Source organism: Suncus etruscus, chromosome 15 (assembly GCF_024139225.1).
Source record: "Suncus etruscus isolate mSunEtr1 chromosome 15, mSunEtr1.pri.cur, whole genome shotgun sequence".
NCBI lineage: Eukaryota > Metazoa > Chordata > Mammalia > Eulipotyphla > Soricidae > Suncus > Suncus etruscus.
The window spans coordinates 79,378,874-79,392,551 of NC_064862.1; the positions used below are offsets into that span (position 1 = coordinate 79,378,874).

At 55.0% G+C, this 13,678-nt stretch overlaps 1 protein-coding gene across 1 annotated transcript; it reads right to left on the reverse strand.

The window, feature by feature from the left end:
* Window positions 1-2,083: 2,083 nt before the first annotated feature.
* Window positions 2,084-12,710, reverse strand: DNAAF5 (dynein axonemal assembly factor 5). The gene is made up of 13 exons (XM_049788578.1): window positions 12,131-12,710; window positions 11,410-11,594; window positions 11,187-11,311; window positions 10,446-10,564; window positions 9,933-10,165; window positions 9,591-9,803; window positions 7,290-7,433; window positions 6,862-7,030; window positions 6,222-6,366; window positions 4,061-4,211; window positions 3,654-3,807; window positions 3,199-3,390; window positions 2,084-2,522 (listed from the first exon to the last, which is right to left on the reverse strand). The coding sequence occupies exons 1-13, from the start codon at window positions 12,705-12,707 to the stop codon at window positions 2,350-2,352; spliced, it is 2,580 nt and encodes an 859-aa protein (XP_049644535.1). The 5' UTR covers window positions 12,708-12,710; the 3' UTR covers window positions 2,084-2,349.
* Window positions 12,711-13,678: the final 968 nt, after the last annotated feature.

Below are 13,678 nucleotides of genomic sequence, written 5' to 3' on the forward strand. Positions count from 1 at the left end.
GATCAGGTATCTAGGGGCCAGAGAAGTGGTGCAAGCGGTAGGGCGTTTGCCTTGCACACACTAACCTCAGATAGACCGCGTTTTGATCCCCGGCATCCCATATGGTCCCCCAAGCAAGGAGCGATTTCTGAACACATAGCCAGGAGTAACCCCTGAGTGTCACCGGGTGTGGCCCAAAAACCAAAAAAAAAAAATCAGCTATCTAGAGTGACCTCCACTCCCCTGCTTGATGTTTGCTGAGAGAAAACCTATGTTCACTCATACACACTTGTTTATCAATGTTCTAAGAGCTTGAATAATAGAATATAGATATAATAAATATAAATAGATATAATATAAATATAAATAATAGAAATAAACATCTTTTTCAGAAAGTGTGCAACTCCTTTTTTCGTAATAGAAGTACAGTGAGCTAGGGGCTGGGGCTGGTACATATCTGTGTGATGCATGAGGACAGGACAAGGCTTGCCTTGTACACAGCTCCCTTCCTGGTTCTCAGAGCACTGCTGTGTCCCAACCTGCTCCCTACAATGAACATGTATAAATATACTTGTACGTGATCTTGGAAAAAACAAACATCCAGGGGCCAGAGTGACAGCACAGTGGGGAGGGCATTTGCTTTGCACAGGTATGACCTGGGTTCGATCCCTGGCAACCCAGATGGTCTCCCGAGCTTGCCAGGAGTGATTCCTGAGTGCAAAGCCAGGAGAATCCCTGAGCGCTTTCGGGTGTGACTCTAAAACAAACTCAGAAAAAATGCAATAAACTTGTCTAGTGGGTAAAGGTGGGATGGGAGCTCTCTGTTGTGGGGCAGCCTTATGGGTCATATTCAAAGGAGCAGCAAGGAAGTCACCCAGGAAGTTGCCCCAGTAACCCCACTTGGGGCCAGAAACTTCTGTCTCAGGCTGTAAAAGTTCAGTGGTCAGTAAACTACAGGCTCATTCTGTAGGGGAGCACAGACAGTGGGTGAGGGTGATCTGTACCATGACAGTTGCACTCATTTCAGAGAAGGCGCTGATACCTCAACAGGGATGAAGACAAACCCCAATATGTCACCTACAAAAGCCAGACCCAGGGCCACAGGTCCCACAGCCCTGTGACTTAACACAGCAACGTGGAAGTGGCTGACGTAGGCCAGGTCCAGACTGTGAAGACCACAGGTACTCCTGAGATGTAGACACACTCTCTCTCTCTCTCTCTCTCTCTCACCGGGGCATGAAGGTGTGGAGCTATGAGGCTATGAAACTGTGAGGTTGTGGTGATGTTAGGCTGTGAGGCTGAGGCATCTGGCAGGGATCCCCATGCTGGCTGTGCAGATGACCCACCCTTCTCACAGGTGCCCAGGGATGTCCAGGGTGTTAAGCAGGAATAAGTGGGAGATGCTAGCAGTGGTTGAAGGACCAACTGAGGACAGCTGAGAGCCCTCAGGGTCAGGAGTACTAGCCTTGGGATGCAGGCTCAGGCCCCAGAGCCCTCTGAGAGTTGGGCCTCATTTGCTGAACACACCCGCCACCTACTGTCCAAGGGCACTGCTAGGATTCAGCCTGGGAGTCACTCCAGTAAACAGAGGAAGCACAGACACTATACTATGTGAGTCCCAAGAGAAGCTTTTTGTAGGTTTGATTATGGGTCATACCCAGCGGTGCTCAGGAGTTATTCCCGGCTCTGTACTCAGGAATCACTTCTGGCATGCTCAGGAGACCATATGGGATGTTAGGGATAGAACTTGGGTTGGCCCTGGCAAGGCAAATGTTTTCCCCGCTGTGCTGTGGCCCCTCTGAAATTTTGGGTAAACTCTAGCCCAGCATCACTACTAGGCCCCATGCTCACATGCCTCTTGTGGCTGCTTAGCCCACACCCATAACTGATGCTTACAGGCACTCGGGTAAAGTGATACGGAAAGTGATAGAGAATAAAATAAAATTTTACTTTTCTGCTACTTACAAGAGAGAATTCAAAACTATATTCAATTAAATATTCTCTTTCCAACACTGTTAATAAGAACTAATTTTTAAAAATACTGTGAATGTCTCCATGTAATGTTTTCTGTTCAGAGACATTTTAAATGGGAAGTTTTTTCAGGTTTCAAGTTAGGTACTTTTTTGATTTTGGTCTGGTCACTAAGTTTTTGTAGAGAACCTACAAGAGAAAGGGACTGTTTCGATCCTGCTGGCTTTGAAAGCCACTAAGACAGAGCCACTGGCCATAGCGGGTCTGAACTCTGGCAGCTCTTGGGCCATGGCACGAAGTAAACAGAACAGAAGCCACAGTGGTGAATGCTGCTCCAGGATGATGCTGAATAAAGACCCAGGTGTGGCTCTTCATCCTGGTGGGTGGGTGCTGGGGGGTTCAGGGGCCCACATCCTGTGGGCACAGAAAAGAATCCGGTGCTGTGGGTGGCAAAGTGTGCAGGTGTTGTAGCAGCTGTTCACAGAGCCCAGGATCACGGTGCTTGTGGACAATGGCCTCAGTCTCTTGCACCAGGAGCTTGGGGAAGAGGGTGCCGCCCCCCTTCAGGACCTCTGTGAACAGGAAAGGACTGTCAGCAGCCAGACACACTGGGGCTGGTCAGACCACAGGGACACGCAATGATAGACACAGCATGCTGTGTGTGCTTTCTGTGTTATATGAACTGTGTATCATATGTACTGTGTGCTATGAGCCATGTACCAGATGTTCTGTGTGGTACATGAGCTGTATGCTGTCTGTACCAACCGTACAATGTTACATAAGCCATTATGTACTGTGTTACATGAGCTGTGTACTGTATTGCCATATGTATGTGCATGCTATACATACATGCATGCTGTGCTGTCTCTTTCTACCATAGACCACAACAGCGCCCTCCCCATCTCAGTTGTGGGTGAGAAATCAACAAGTGCATCTGTGTCAGCCATGTCAGTGTGCTATGCTGTGTAACATGGGTTACAGTCTATTAGCATGTATGTCCTGTCCTGGGTTAGTGTCACCCCACGTTAGTGTATGTATCACATCCCAGTGTTGGTGCAATGTGTGCCAATATTCTGTGTCAACACATGAGTTATGTTAGGTATCAGCACATATGTGTCCTGTCCTATGTCAGGTGTCAGCACACACTTGTCATGTCTGGTATCAGTTCATGTATATGCTCCATCTCGTGTCAGTGCATGTCCATCCTATGCCAGTGTGCAGCGTCCCCCTTCCCACTCTCAGACTCACTAAGCACTGCATCCTGGACAATGCTATCGGGGTCATCCAAGTGCACCAGTAGCTCCTGGTACAAGTACTCAACACTGCTCTGCAGGTGACCTGGGTTGCTTATGCTGCCCAAGCACTGGAACCAGGAACTCAGGGCCTCGATGGCCGCCAGCCTCACGTCCTGGGACACGTCCTCCAGGCGTTTCAGCAGCTCTGGGGGCGAGAGGTGGGTATGGGGCTATGCAGGCAGGTAGGGGGGATACCAGCCGCCCGAGTCAAAGCCTGACCCTTGCACAGGCCAGTGAAGTGCTGTCAGAGCTGACACTACCGCCCAGTACATGGCTCTTCCCAGCAGCCAGACCATGGTGCCCATGGAGACAGATGGTGTGGCACAGGCAGGATCCCCCATCCCCCTACCCTTCTGCCCCCTGGAGTAGACATGAGCACTGGAACCAGAGCTCTGTGATGGGTCCTACCAGGGTACACCTTGAGGAGCTTGTCAGGCTCATCATCCCTGAAGTTTTGCACAAAGTGACTGACGATGCGGCAGGATGCCAGGCGGGCTGTGGGCGAGTCCTCCTCCAGGGTGGCCAACACCGCAGGCAATAGCGCAGCCTCAGCAGACTCGACCTTTAGTGGATGGATGGACAGATAGATGGATGGGAGCTCAGGTGCATCAAGGCACCAGGTACTAGAGAAGGGGGTGGAGTTTCATCAGCAGGGAAATCCCCAGCAATGAGGGATGGCCAGAGGGATGACAGTCCTGGAGAGGGGACCAGGGTTCTGGGGACCAGGGTCCTGCAGAAGGCACTGGACTGTGACAACTGTCCAGCACACTTGAGCCAGCTGTTCCATCTCCTGGCTACACCCAGCCCCGCCCTACCTGTGGCCCTGACAAGGCCTGGCTGCTGACGAGTGCCCACACGCAGGTTACAGCTGCTGTGCGGATGGCGGCAGCTGTCCTCCCCGCATGCCACTGCAGGTTGGGGATCAGCATCTCAGTGACTATCGAGTCCACATGGCTGTGAAAGTGGCTGCAAGAGGTGGAAGAGCAGGTGAGAATGCTCCAGCCCCATGGAGATTCAGGTACCAGGGAACCCCCAGGGTTCTTGTCACCAGGGCGGGTGAGAGACACACACAGAGAGAGACAGACAGAGAGAGAATATGTGAAAGAGAGGAAGGAAAGGAAAGGAAAGAGAAGAGGAGAGGAGAGGAGTGGAGAGGAGAGGAGAGGAGAGGAGAGGAGAGGAGAGGAGAGGAGAGGAAAGGAGGGAGGAAGGGAGGGAGGGAGGGAGGAAGGAAGGAAGGAAGGAAGGAAGGAAGGAAGGAAGGAAGGAAGGAAGGAAGGAAGGAAGGAAGGAAGGAAGGAAGGAAATGTCTGTCTGTGTGCTCCCAGCAGAGGGTGAGGGGGGCCAGAGAGATAGCATGAGGTAAGGCGTTTGCCTTTCATGCAGAAGAAAGGTGGTTCGAATCCCGGCATCCCATATGGTCCCCTGAGCCAGCCAGGAGTGATGTCCGAGCATAGAGCCAGGAGTAACCCGAGTGCTGCCGGTGTGACCCAAAAACCAGCAGAGGGTGAGAGTGAGAGAGAGAAGAGAAAGAGGAGAGTGAGAGAGAGAAGAGAAAGAGGAGAGGGAGAGAGAGAGAGAGAGAGAGAGAGAGAGAGATAGAGAGAGAGAGAAAAGGAGAGGGAGAGGGAGAGGGAGAGGGAGAGGGAGAGGGAGAGAGATGTGAGAAAAGAGAAAATATTTGTCTGTCTGTCTGTCTGTGTGCTCCCAGCAGAGGGTGCTCCAGAGCCTTGGACCAGGAAGCATAGCCCAAGCCCGGATCCACCTCCTAGAGAGGCAGCAGCAGTAACTCTTCGGGGCAGGATCTGCCCAGCAGCCGACACTCCAACACCTCAGCACACAGAACCCTAAGATCCAACATCCCAACACCTGACATTCAATACCCCTGCACCCCAATACCTAAATCCAATACCTCAGCATCTGATACCCTGCACCCTGATACCTAAAACTTGATACCCTAATATCCAGGACCCTAAATTCACACCCCATTCACATCCTGATACCTACAATCTGACACCCCAATAAATACACAGAACTCTAAAATCCAATACCCCAACACCCTGATACTTTAACACCTATCCCAGTACCCAGAACCCTAAAACCCAACACTGACAATCCAATACCCCAACACCTGACCCTTCAACATGCCCAATACCCCAACATTCAAAACCTCAGCACCCAGATATCTTAACATCAACCCAACACCCAGAACCCTAAAACCCAACACCTGACACTCCCAATACCCTGAGGCCTGGAAGAGTCACTACCCAGCCAGTCACCCTCTGGTGAGGTCCCTAGAGTTCCCCAGTCGCAGCCTGGGGGTCAGTCTCAGACCCCACAGGCCTCCTCAGACTGCTGTCTGCTCCAGTCTCATCCCCCACCTTTGGGGGTACCCTCTCCCCTTCTCAGAACCTCCACCTGACCCCAGGAGGCTGTGGAGCCTCAAGATGCATGGGGTGATGCCCCCGTTCCTCCCCCCCAGGCTCTGGGGAAGGGCTGCCAGGCAGGATCCCTTTGTCTTTTTGTCTTTCCAGCCTTTCCACACTCTTGGCCCTGCGGAAGTTCTGGGAACTTGAGCCGCAGGATCCCTTTGTCTTTTTGTCTTTCCAGCCTTTCCACACTCTTGGCCCTGCGGAAGTTCTGGGAACTTGAGCCGCCTGAACAGCACCTAAAGGCTTTTAAATCTAATTGAGCCCCATTAGTAAGAATGTTCCCGGAACTTCCTCACTCAGAATACAGCTTCATTATAGCCTCTCTTTGCCTCGATCTGTGTGGGGTGCTGGGGAGGGGCCAGGTCTCTGTGTGGGGGTAGGGAGGCCCATGTAGGGATTATGTAGGGGTCTGTGTAGTGTGGGGGTTTTTTAGGGGCAGGGGGGCTCCCTGTGGTGCAGGGGAGGCCTGTGGGGGACTTTGTGAAGGCACAGATGGCTGTGCGGGGCTCACACCACAGAGTAGGGAACTCACTGACTCACTCACCCCTGGGAGTCAAGGTTCTCGGGATGCTGTAGCAGGCGGCCTAGCAAGGCAAGCAGCTTCAGCCGTAGCTGTGGGTCTCGGGCCGGCTGCAGGCAGTCTCGGAGCACAGCTGTGAGCTGAGGGAGCACCTCTCCGAGGGCGGGCCCTGGAAATGGGGAGCTCTTTGGGAGCTCTGAGCGCAGGGTCCTGACCCCAGACCCCCAGGTTCAGCCAAAAGGGTTGTCTGTGAGAATGGGGCCTCCAGGTTCAGGGTAGAGACCTGAGGGTACAGGGTGGGGTTAGGGTATGATATAGGGGAGGAGCAGTGTGGAAGGATGAGAGGTGGGTACAGTCCAATCCAAGGGTGAGGCATTTGGGTGCAATACGGTTTACAGGACAAAGGTCTAAGCTGGTACCTACCCAGAAGGTGGAGGCCTAGCAGAGGTGCCCGGAGACGATCCCCAGGACCTCCTTAGGACAAAAGGCTACCTTCTTCTGCACCACTCCACAGGCCCATCCCAGCCCTGTCCCCTTTTGAGCTGCTAATCTGTAGGGTGCCTCTGATGCTCAGCCCCCTCGCAGGCCAGCAAGCCTCTCCCTGCCAGGGCATGGCCGGGTATAGAGCCCCGCTGTACTTGGATGGGGAGGGGCCCCCCCTTACCTGATTGGGTAAGCACTGTGCTGAGCTGAAGGATCTCTGCCGAGTGCATGGTCCAGTCCTGACATGAGCCTGCCAGCCACTGCAGCAGGGAGCCCACGTGCCTCTTGTATAGGCCCCGGATACCATCCACGCCCTCTGCGCTGGCCAGCAGAGCCACTGTCTCCTGTATCTGTGGTCATAGTGTGTCCTTGATCTGAGCCCTGGACCCACTGACACGAGGGCAACAACAACTCCCAGGAAGGCCAAGACACAGGGTCACAGACAGGGGGGATGGGAGAGTGGGGGAGCCCCAAGAAGCCCAAAGGGCCACCGTGGACACACCTTGGAGCCAGAGCCCAGCAGACTTGGGGCCCTCGGCAGAACTCAGCATCACTGTAGAGCAAAGGGATGGGGAAGGACCCTCCTGTCACCCACAGGGTGAGCCTTACCTTGTCCCCAAGTCCAGTGGGGCCCCACAGGGCTGTGATGGTAACTAGGACCTGCAGCAGCAGCAGGCCAGACTCCCGGCAGGCCTCGGGATTCTTCTGTAGTAGTGCTTGGACACAGAGCAACAGGCACTCCCCATACTGGCGCTGGGGGGTAGGGGGGGGCACAAATCAGACCCAGGACCCACTCCACCCTATCTCATTCTACGTGTGGGGATCCCTGGGCACCACCTGGTGTAGCAACTGAGTGTAAGGACAAAATAAAGTTCATCACAGGCCATAGTGATGACACCACAGAGGGGGAGGGTGTTTGTTTTGCATGCCTACACATGCTCACACCTTCATGCACAAGCATACTCACACAAGTTGGAACACACACTTTCACGCTCATTTTCTCATACATACATGTTTACAGTAATAAGATGACACCTAGCTATTAACCCAAAACAAGGCGTTCCCCCCAATTTCCTCTTTCCTTTATACCTAGCCCTGTTTGGGGGAGGGTTTGGGTCACACCCAGCGGGGCTCAGGGGTTATTTCTGGCTCTGCACTCAGAAATCTCCTGGCAGGCTCAGAGACCATATGGATGCTGGGAATCGAACCATGGATTAGCCATATGCAAGGCAAATGCTACTGCTGTGCTAGTCCTACCACTGTGCTATCTCTCAGGCCATTTACCTAGCCCTTTGATATGTTTAAAAGCCCACCTGGGGGGCCGGGCGGTGGCGCTAAAGGTAAGGTGCCTGCCTTGCCTGCGCTAGCCTCGGACGGACCGAGGTTCGATCCCCCGGCGTCCCATATGGTCCCCCAAGCCAGGAGCGACTTCTGAGCGCATAGCCAGGAGTAACCCCTGAGCGTCACAGGGTGTGGCCCAAAAACCAAAAAAAAAAAAAAAAAAAAAGCCCACCTGGATTACTTGACCTCCCCCAACACCCCCTATGTGAATTTTGTACTGGGTTAATAAAGAAAGGTCAGGATTTTTTTTTTTTTTTTTTGCTTTTTCTTGGGCCACACCGGGTGATGCTCAGGGGTTACTCCTGGCTATGTGCTTAAAAATCACTCCTGGGGGGCCGGGCGGTGGCGCTAGAGATAAGGTGCCTGCCTTGCCTGCGCTAGCCTTGGACGAACCACGGTTCGATCCCCCGGCGTCCCATATGGTCCCCCAAGCCAGGAGCAACTTCTGAGCACATAGCCAGGAGTAACCCCTGAGCGTTACCGGGTGTGGCCCAAAAAGCAAAAAAAAAAAAAAAAAAAAAATCACTCCTGGATTGGGGATCATATAGGACACCAGGGGATGGAACCGTGCTCCGTTCCTAGGTTAGCGCGTGCAAGGCAAACACCCTACTGCTTGTGCCACCGCTCTGGCCCCGAAAGGTCAGTTTTTGGGGGCCGGAGTGATAGCGCAGTGGTTGTGCTAGCACAGCAATAGGGCATTTGCTTTACACGCCTCTGACCCAGAATAAATGTGGATTCGATCCCCAGTATCCCATATGGTCCCTTGAGCCAGGAGCAATGTCTGAGCACAGACCAGAGTAACCCCTGAGCGTCACTGAGTGTGGCCCAAAAACCAAAACCAAACCAAAATGAAAAAAAGAAAGGTCAGCTTGGCCTGGCACTCTGGGACACACCATGAGAGAGAAGCCATTGACTCCATGACTATCCTGACTGGCTTGGTCTAGTAATATTTTGCCACTACCCTACCTTCATTAGACCCAACTGGCTGAGGGATGAGAGACGATGTGTGGGCTGATTTCACAATGTATAACTTATTTTACACAAACTCATAGTCTCACACTCACACATGTTAAACTCTCCCATGTGCGTTCACTCAAGATTCTCACATTCTGACTCACAGTCTCACACACGCATGTTCATAGCTCATATGTCTCACACTCGTTCAATCACACGCTCATACACAGGTAAGACAATTGTACTCACACATAAATGTTTACAATCATAGTATCACACACATATCCATACACCCATATGGCAGAGTCTTAGACTTACACACATAACCATTCGGTCACACTCATAAATACGTTCATATACACCCAATCACTCTCACATATGTTCACATGCAAACACCGTCACGTGCATGTTCACACATATGCACACTATTGCACACATACATATTCACACATTCAATCACTGCACATACATACTAACACACTTAGTTACATGTTCACACTCACAAGCATGTTCTCACATACCCACGCCCTCACACAGTAGCCTCCCTGGCACCTGACACCAGGGCTGAGACGCTACCCCCCATTCCTCGAGACCCATCACCTCCCCAACACATACGTCCTGAGTCCCGTGGCAGTCATGGTCCCGGGCCAGCTCGGTGGCGATGTCCTGCACGTGGGGTTGCAGTGTCTCCCCGGGGCAGCCGCGCACGACCGCGGCCAGGACCATCAGCCCTGCGGCTGAGGGCGACTTCCTCAGTAGTGGCAGCAGCAGCTTCAGGATCACCTCGGGGCTGACGAACGTGCCCAGCAGCTCAGCGCAGCGCATGCTCTGTAGAGAAATGCCACCTGCTTTGCTATTGCTGCCCTATCCCCACACTCCTGACCAATGCCCGAGTCCCCGGCCCACGCCTGACCGGGACACATGACCACTACCCATGCCATTCCAACAGGCACTCACACTACTGACTACAGCAGGATCCTCATCGGTACAGGCACTCTGCAGGGTGCGCAGCAGTGACCCCAGGTGCTGCGTGGCATGGTCCTCAGCATGAAGCAGCAGCTGCGTAAGAAGCTGTGCTGATTTCACCCGGGTGCTCACCACCCAGTCCCCAAGGTCGTGGCACACAGCTGGCAGGATCTTGGACAGGTTTCTGATCACCAGCTCCCGGCACCCCAAGTTAGGGCGGGTGTCTGGGGTGGAAAGAGGCAACGATGAGACGCAGTTGAGACACGGAGCATGTTATATTACAGGCACACTCATGGGCTGGCATACACAGCTGCATGCACAAACTCAGCCCACATTGACCCGAAACACACAGAATTGGTATACACAGACTCAAGGGGACCAGGTGCCTGGGCAAGGCTCCTTCCACCATCACCTTCTCCTCCCGAACCTCTGATCCCAGCAAACTAGCTCTGTTCCCAAAGACTTGGGGTGCCCCCAACTGTCAGGGGGGGAAATTACACTCACCAAGGGAGGGGTGGTGGGCTGGTGGGGCTGAGGGGAAGTCCAGCTTGTCCTTAAGGTCATTCTCATTCTCTTGCTGCCACTGCAGACCCACCTGCCTCCAGAGGTTGGCAGCCTCACACCTGTGGTGAGAGAGATGCTGGAGCCAGGAGAAAATTGTCCAGAACTCCCCTGTCCCTGAGACATCAAACACGGCAGGTGTGTGCAAGGGTCAGAGGATCTCAGAAGCAGAGAACCTGGAGGTGTCCACACAGTGGGAGATCCTGGGGCTGACCAGGTACTCAGGGGTAGAGCCTGGCTCTCCAGGGGGTATGGTCAGAGTCTCATACCTAGGGGACATGATCTGAATGTCTAGGGGCATCATCTGAGTGCCTGGGGTGAAGTGGGAGTACCTAGGGAGTGGGTCCTGGCTGTCCATGGTACAGGTCTAAGTGAGGTTATAACTATATGGAGGAGGAGTCTAAGAGCCCGGGGGTGGGGTGGGGTGGGGGCAGGGTCTGGCTATTAAGGGTCAGGAACTGGTTGTCCAGTGGGTGGAACTTGGCTGCCTAGGGGTTAGGGTCTGAGCTCTCAGAGGTGTGGATCTTATTGTCCTGGGTGGGGCCTGGTTATCTGAGGGCAAAGCCTGAGTACCTAGTGGGCAGGGCCAGGCTATTCAAGGGGCAGGTTTGTATCTAGAGGCAGGCGGTCTAAGTACCCAGAAATGGGATCTGGCTCCCAGGGAATGGGGCTGCATGCACTCACATGACTGTGGGCACAGGGTCACTGAGGCTACTGAGCAGGAGTGGGATGAGCTTATGAAAGAAGGAGTAACGGTCCCGCAGATGTAGCAACAAGTCCCCCACCACTGACGTCACAGCCTGGCGCACCTGCAGGAACAGAGCCCATGTCCCCAGGTCAGGCTATGGCGGGCCGGGTTCCCAGGAGCTCAGGGACATCAGGAGGTCAGTGACACCAGAGTCCTCACCTGCGGCACATCATCAAACAGACGCTGTGCAAAATGGGGAATCACATCATCCAGGGATTTGGCGTTGCCGTAGCGGATGACGACACCAGTGGCTTCAATGGCTGCTGCCCGCACCTTCCAGTGCTGGTGGGAGATGGTCTGCAGGAGTGGCTGCACCAGGGATTCCGACTGCATGTGGAAGTGCTCTGTGGACAGAGAGGGACCATGTCACTGCTGCCATGCCACCTGCCCCATTGGTGCAGCGCCAGGCCCTCCAGCTGCATATGAGCATATCAAGCGCTGGGGAGCACCTGGTGGCTGGGCTATAGGAAAGGGTGACCCTGCCCTGGCCTCTGCAGAGTCCGGTTCTGTGCCTGCCTGTGGTGGCTCACAAGATCAAACCACGGGGCCTCCTGGCTGAGATCAATACACAGGAGCATTGGCTGCCACCTGTCTGGGTACTCTGTGCGGGGTGTCTCAAGGACCAAGGACACGTGTGTGGGATCTCAGGGAACTGGGATGCAGAAGGCACACACACAGGTATTGGGGTGCAGGAATGCACAGGGATCGGGAGGTCTCAGGGCACGGGGATGCATAGGGATGGAGGAGGGTGTGAAGTGCGGATGGGGTCTGAGCCACAGTGGGTGGTCTCAGGGTATGTGGCAGGGGTCTAGGAGTGCGGGGCTGCGCGTGGGGCTCGGGGGACACGAAGACTCGCGTCCGGGTGTCGGCGCCCACCCACCTGGAGTGGCGCGCGCGAGCTCGGCGGCGCACTGGCAGCTCTGGCGGCGCACGGCGGCGAAGGGGTCGAGCAGGGAACAGCGGAGCGCGCGCACGGCGTCGTCCAGGTGGGGCGCGAACCCCGCGCCGCCCAGCCGCACCGCCAGGCCGAGCAGCTGCACGAGCTCCAGGCGCAGCTCCTCGCATGGCTCGGGCGGCGGGCGGCGCGGCTCGGGCCCGGCCAGGCGTGCGGCCAGCGCGGGCAATAAACGCGCCAGGGCGTCGTGGGGCCGCGCGGCGCGGCGCAGGCCCAGGTCCAGCAGGTGCGCGGCCAGCGCCCGGCAGCCGTCGGAGGGGTCGGCCAGGCAGCGCAGCAGGCGCGGCAGCAGCAGGCGCGCCCAGAGGTTTTGGAAGGCGGCCGAGTCGGGCTCGGGTCCCACCGCCTCCAGGGCGTCCTGCAGGGCCTCGAGCGCGCGCCGCCGGCCCAGCTTGCTCTCGGCGTCCAGTCCGGGCAGCAGGCGGCTCAACGCGCGGCTCAGCTCCGCCGCTTCGGCAGGGCCCGGAACCGCCGCCGCCTGCGCCTCCATCTGCGCCGCCATCTTGCCCGCGTCGCCCGTTGTCTGGGCAACCGGCGCTTTCACGACGGCGCGGCGCGGATTACGGCCCAACTTCCGGTCCGCTCTGCGCCCGCGCGCCTGCGCGCGCGGACGCAACTTTATTGGCAGCCCCGAGGCGGGGACAGGACCAAAGGGGCGGGGCGAGAGGCGGGGAGTGGAAACAGGGTGGGATGTGGGACCAGACACGCAGGGTGGGAGGAGAGATAGCACCGCGGTAGGGCGTTTACCTTGCAAGCAGCCGATCCTGGACTGATGGTGGTTCGAATCCCGACATCCCAGATGGTCTCCCGTGCCTGCCAGGAGCGATTTCTGAGCACAGAGGCAGGAGTAAGCCCTGGCAACTGCCGGGTGTGGCCAAAAAGCTAAAATAAATAAATAAATAAATAAATAAATAAATAAATAAATGAATGAATAAATGAATAAATGAATAAATAAATAAATAAGGGGCCAGAGGAGGTAGGATGTTTGCCTTGCATGCAGAAGGAGGGTGGTTCGAATCCCGGCATCCTATATGGTCCCCTGAGCCTGCCAGGGGCGATTTCTGAGCACAGAGCTAGGAGAAAACCCTGAGCGCTGCCGGGTGTGACCCAAAGAAATCAAGACAAAACAAAACTAAACAAACAAACAAACAAAAAATACCACGCAGGGATGCAGGACAGGGAGGTGCGAATCCACCCCCCTCCCTGCATTTGGCACCACCCACCCAACAAGCCCTGAGATACTGCGGCTTGTCTATGCAGTAACTGAATAAACACAGCTTGAGAAGTCAGGGAACTCTGAAATCAGGGAACTCTGAAATCCTCAGAAAGGGTCTTGTCTTGTTGTGGGCACCGAAAAGGTCGCTGTTAGGGTCAACTCTGGGATTTGCGCTGAGAGGGGAAAGGCTGCTGCTGACCCTTCATGGTTCACACACACACGCACACAATGCAATTCTCACACATGTACATGATATA

Bases quoted from the DNA above. Each gene is read 5' to 3' on its own strand.
- DNAAF5 (XM_049788578.1), bottom strand. From the start codon at position 12,707: ATGGCGGCGCAGATGGAGGCGCAGGCGGCGGCGGTTCCGGGCCCTGCC. The intron at 10,565-11,186 runs GTGAGTGCATGC...CTCTCACCACAG, and splicing joins GACCCTGTGCCCACAGTCAT to GTGTGAGGCTGCCAACCTCT. The intron at 4,212-6,221 runs GTGAGTGAGTCA...CACCTCTTGCAG, and splicing joins GAGAACCTTGACTCCCAGGG to CCACTTTCACAGCCATGTGG.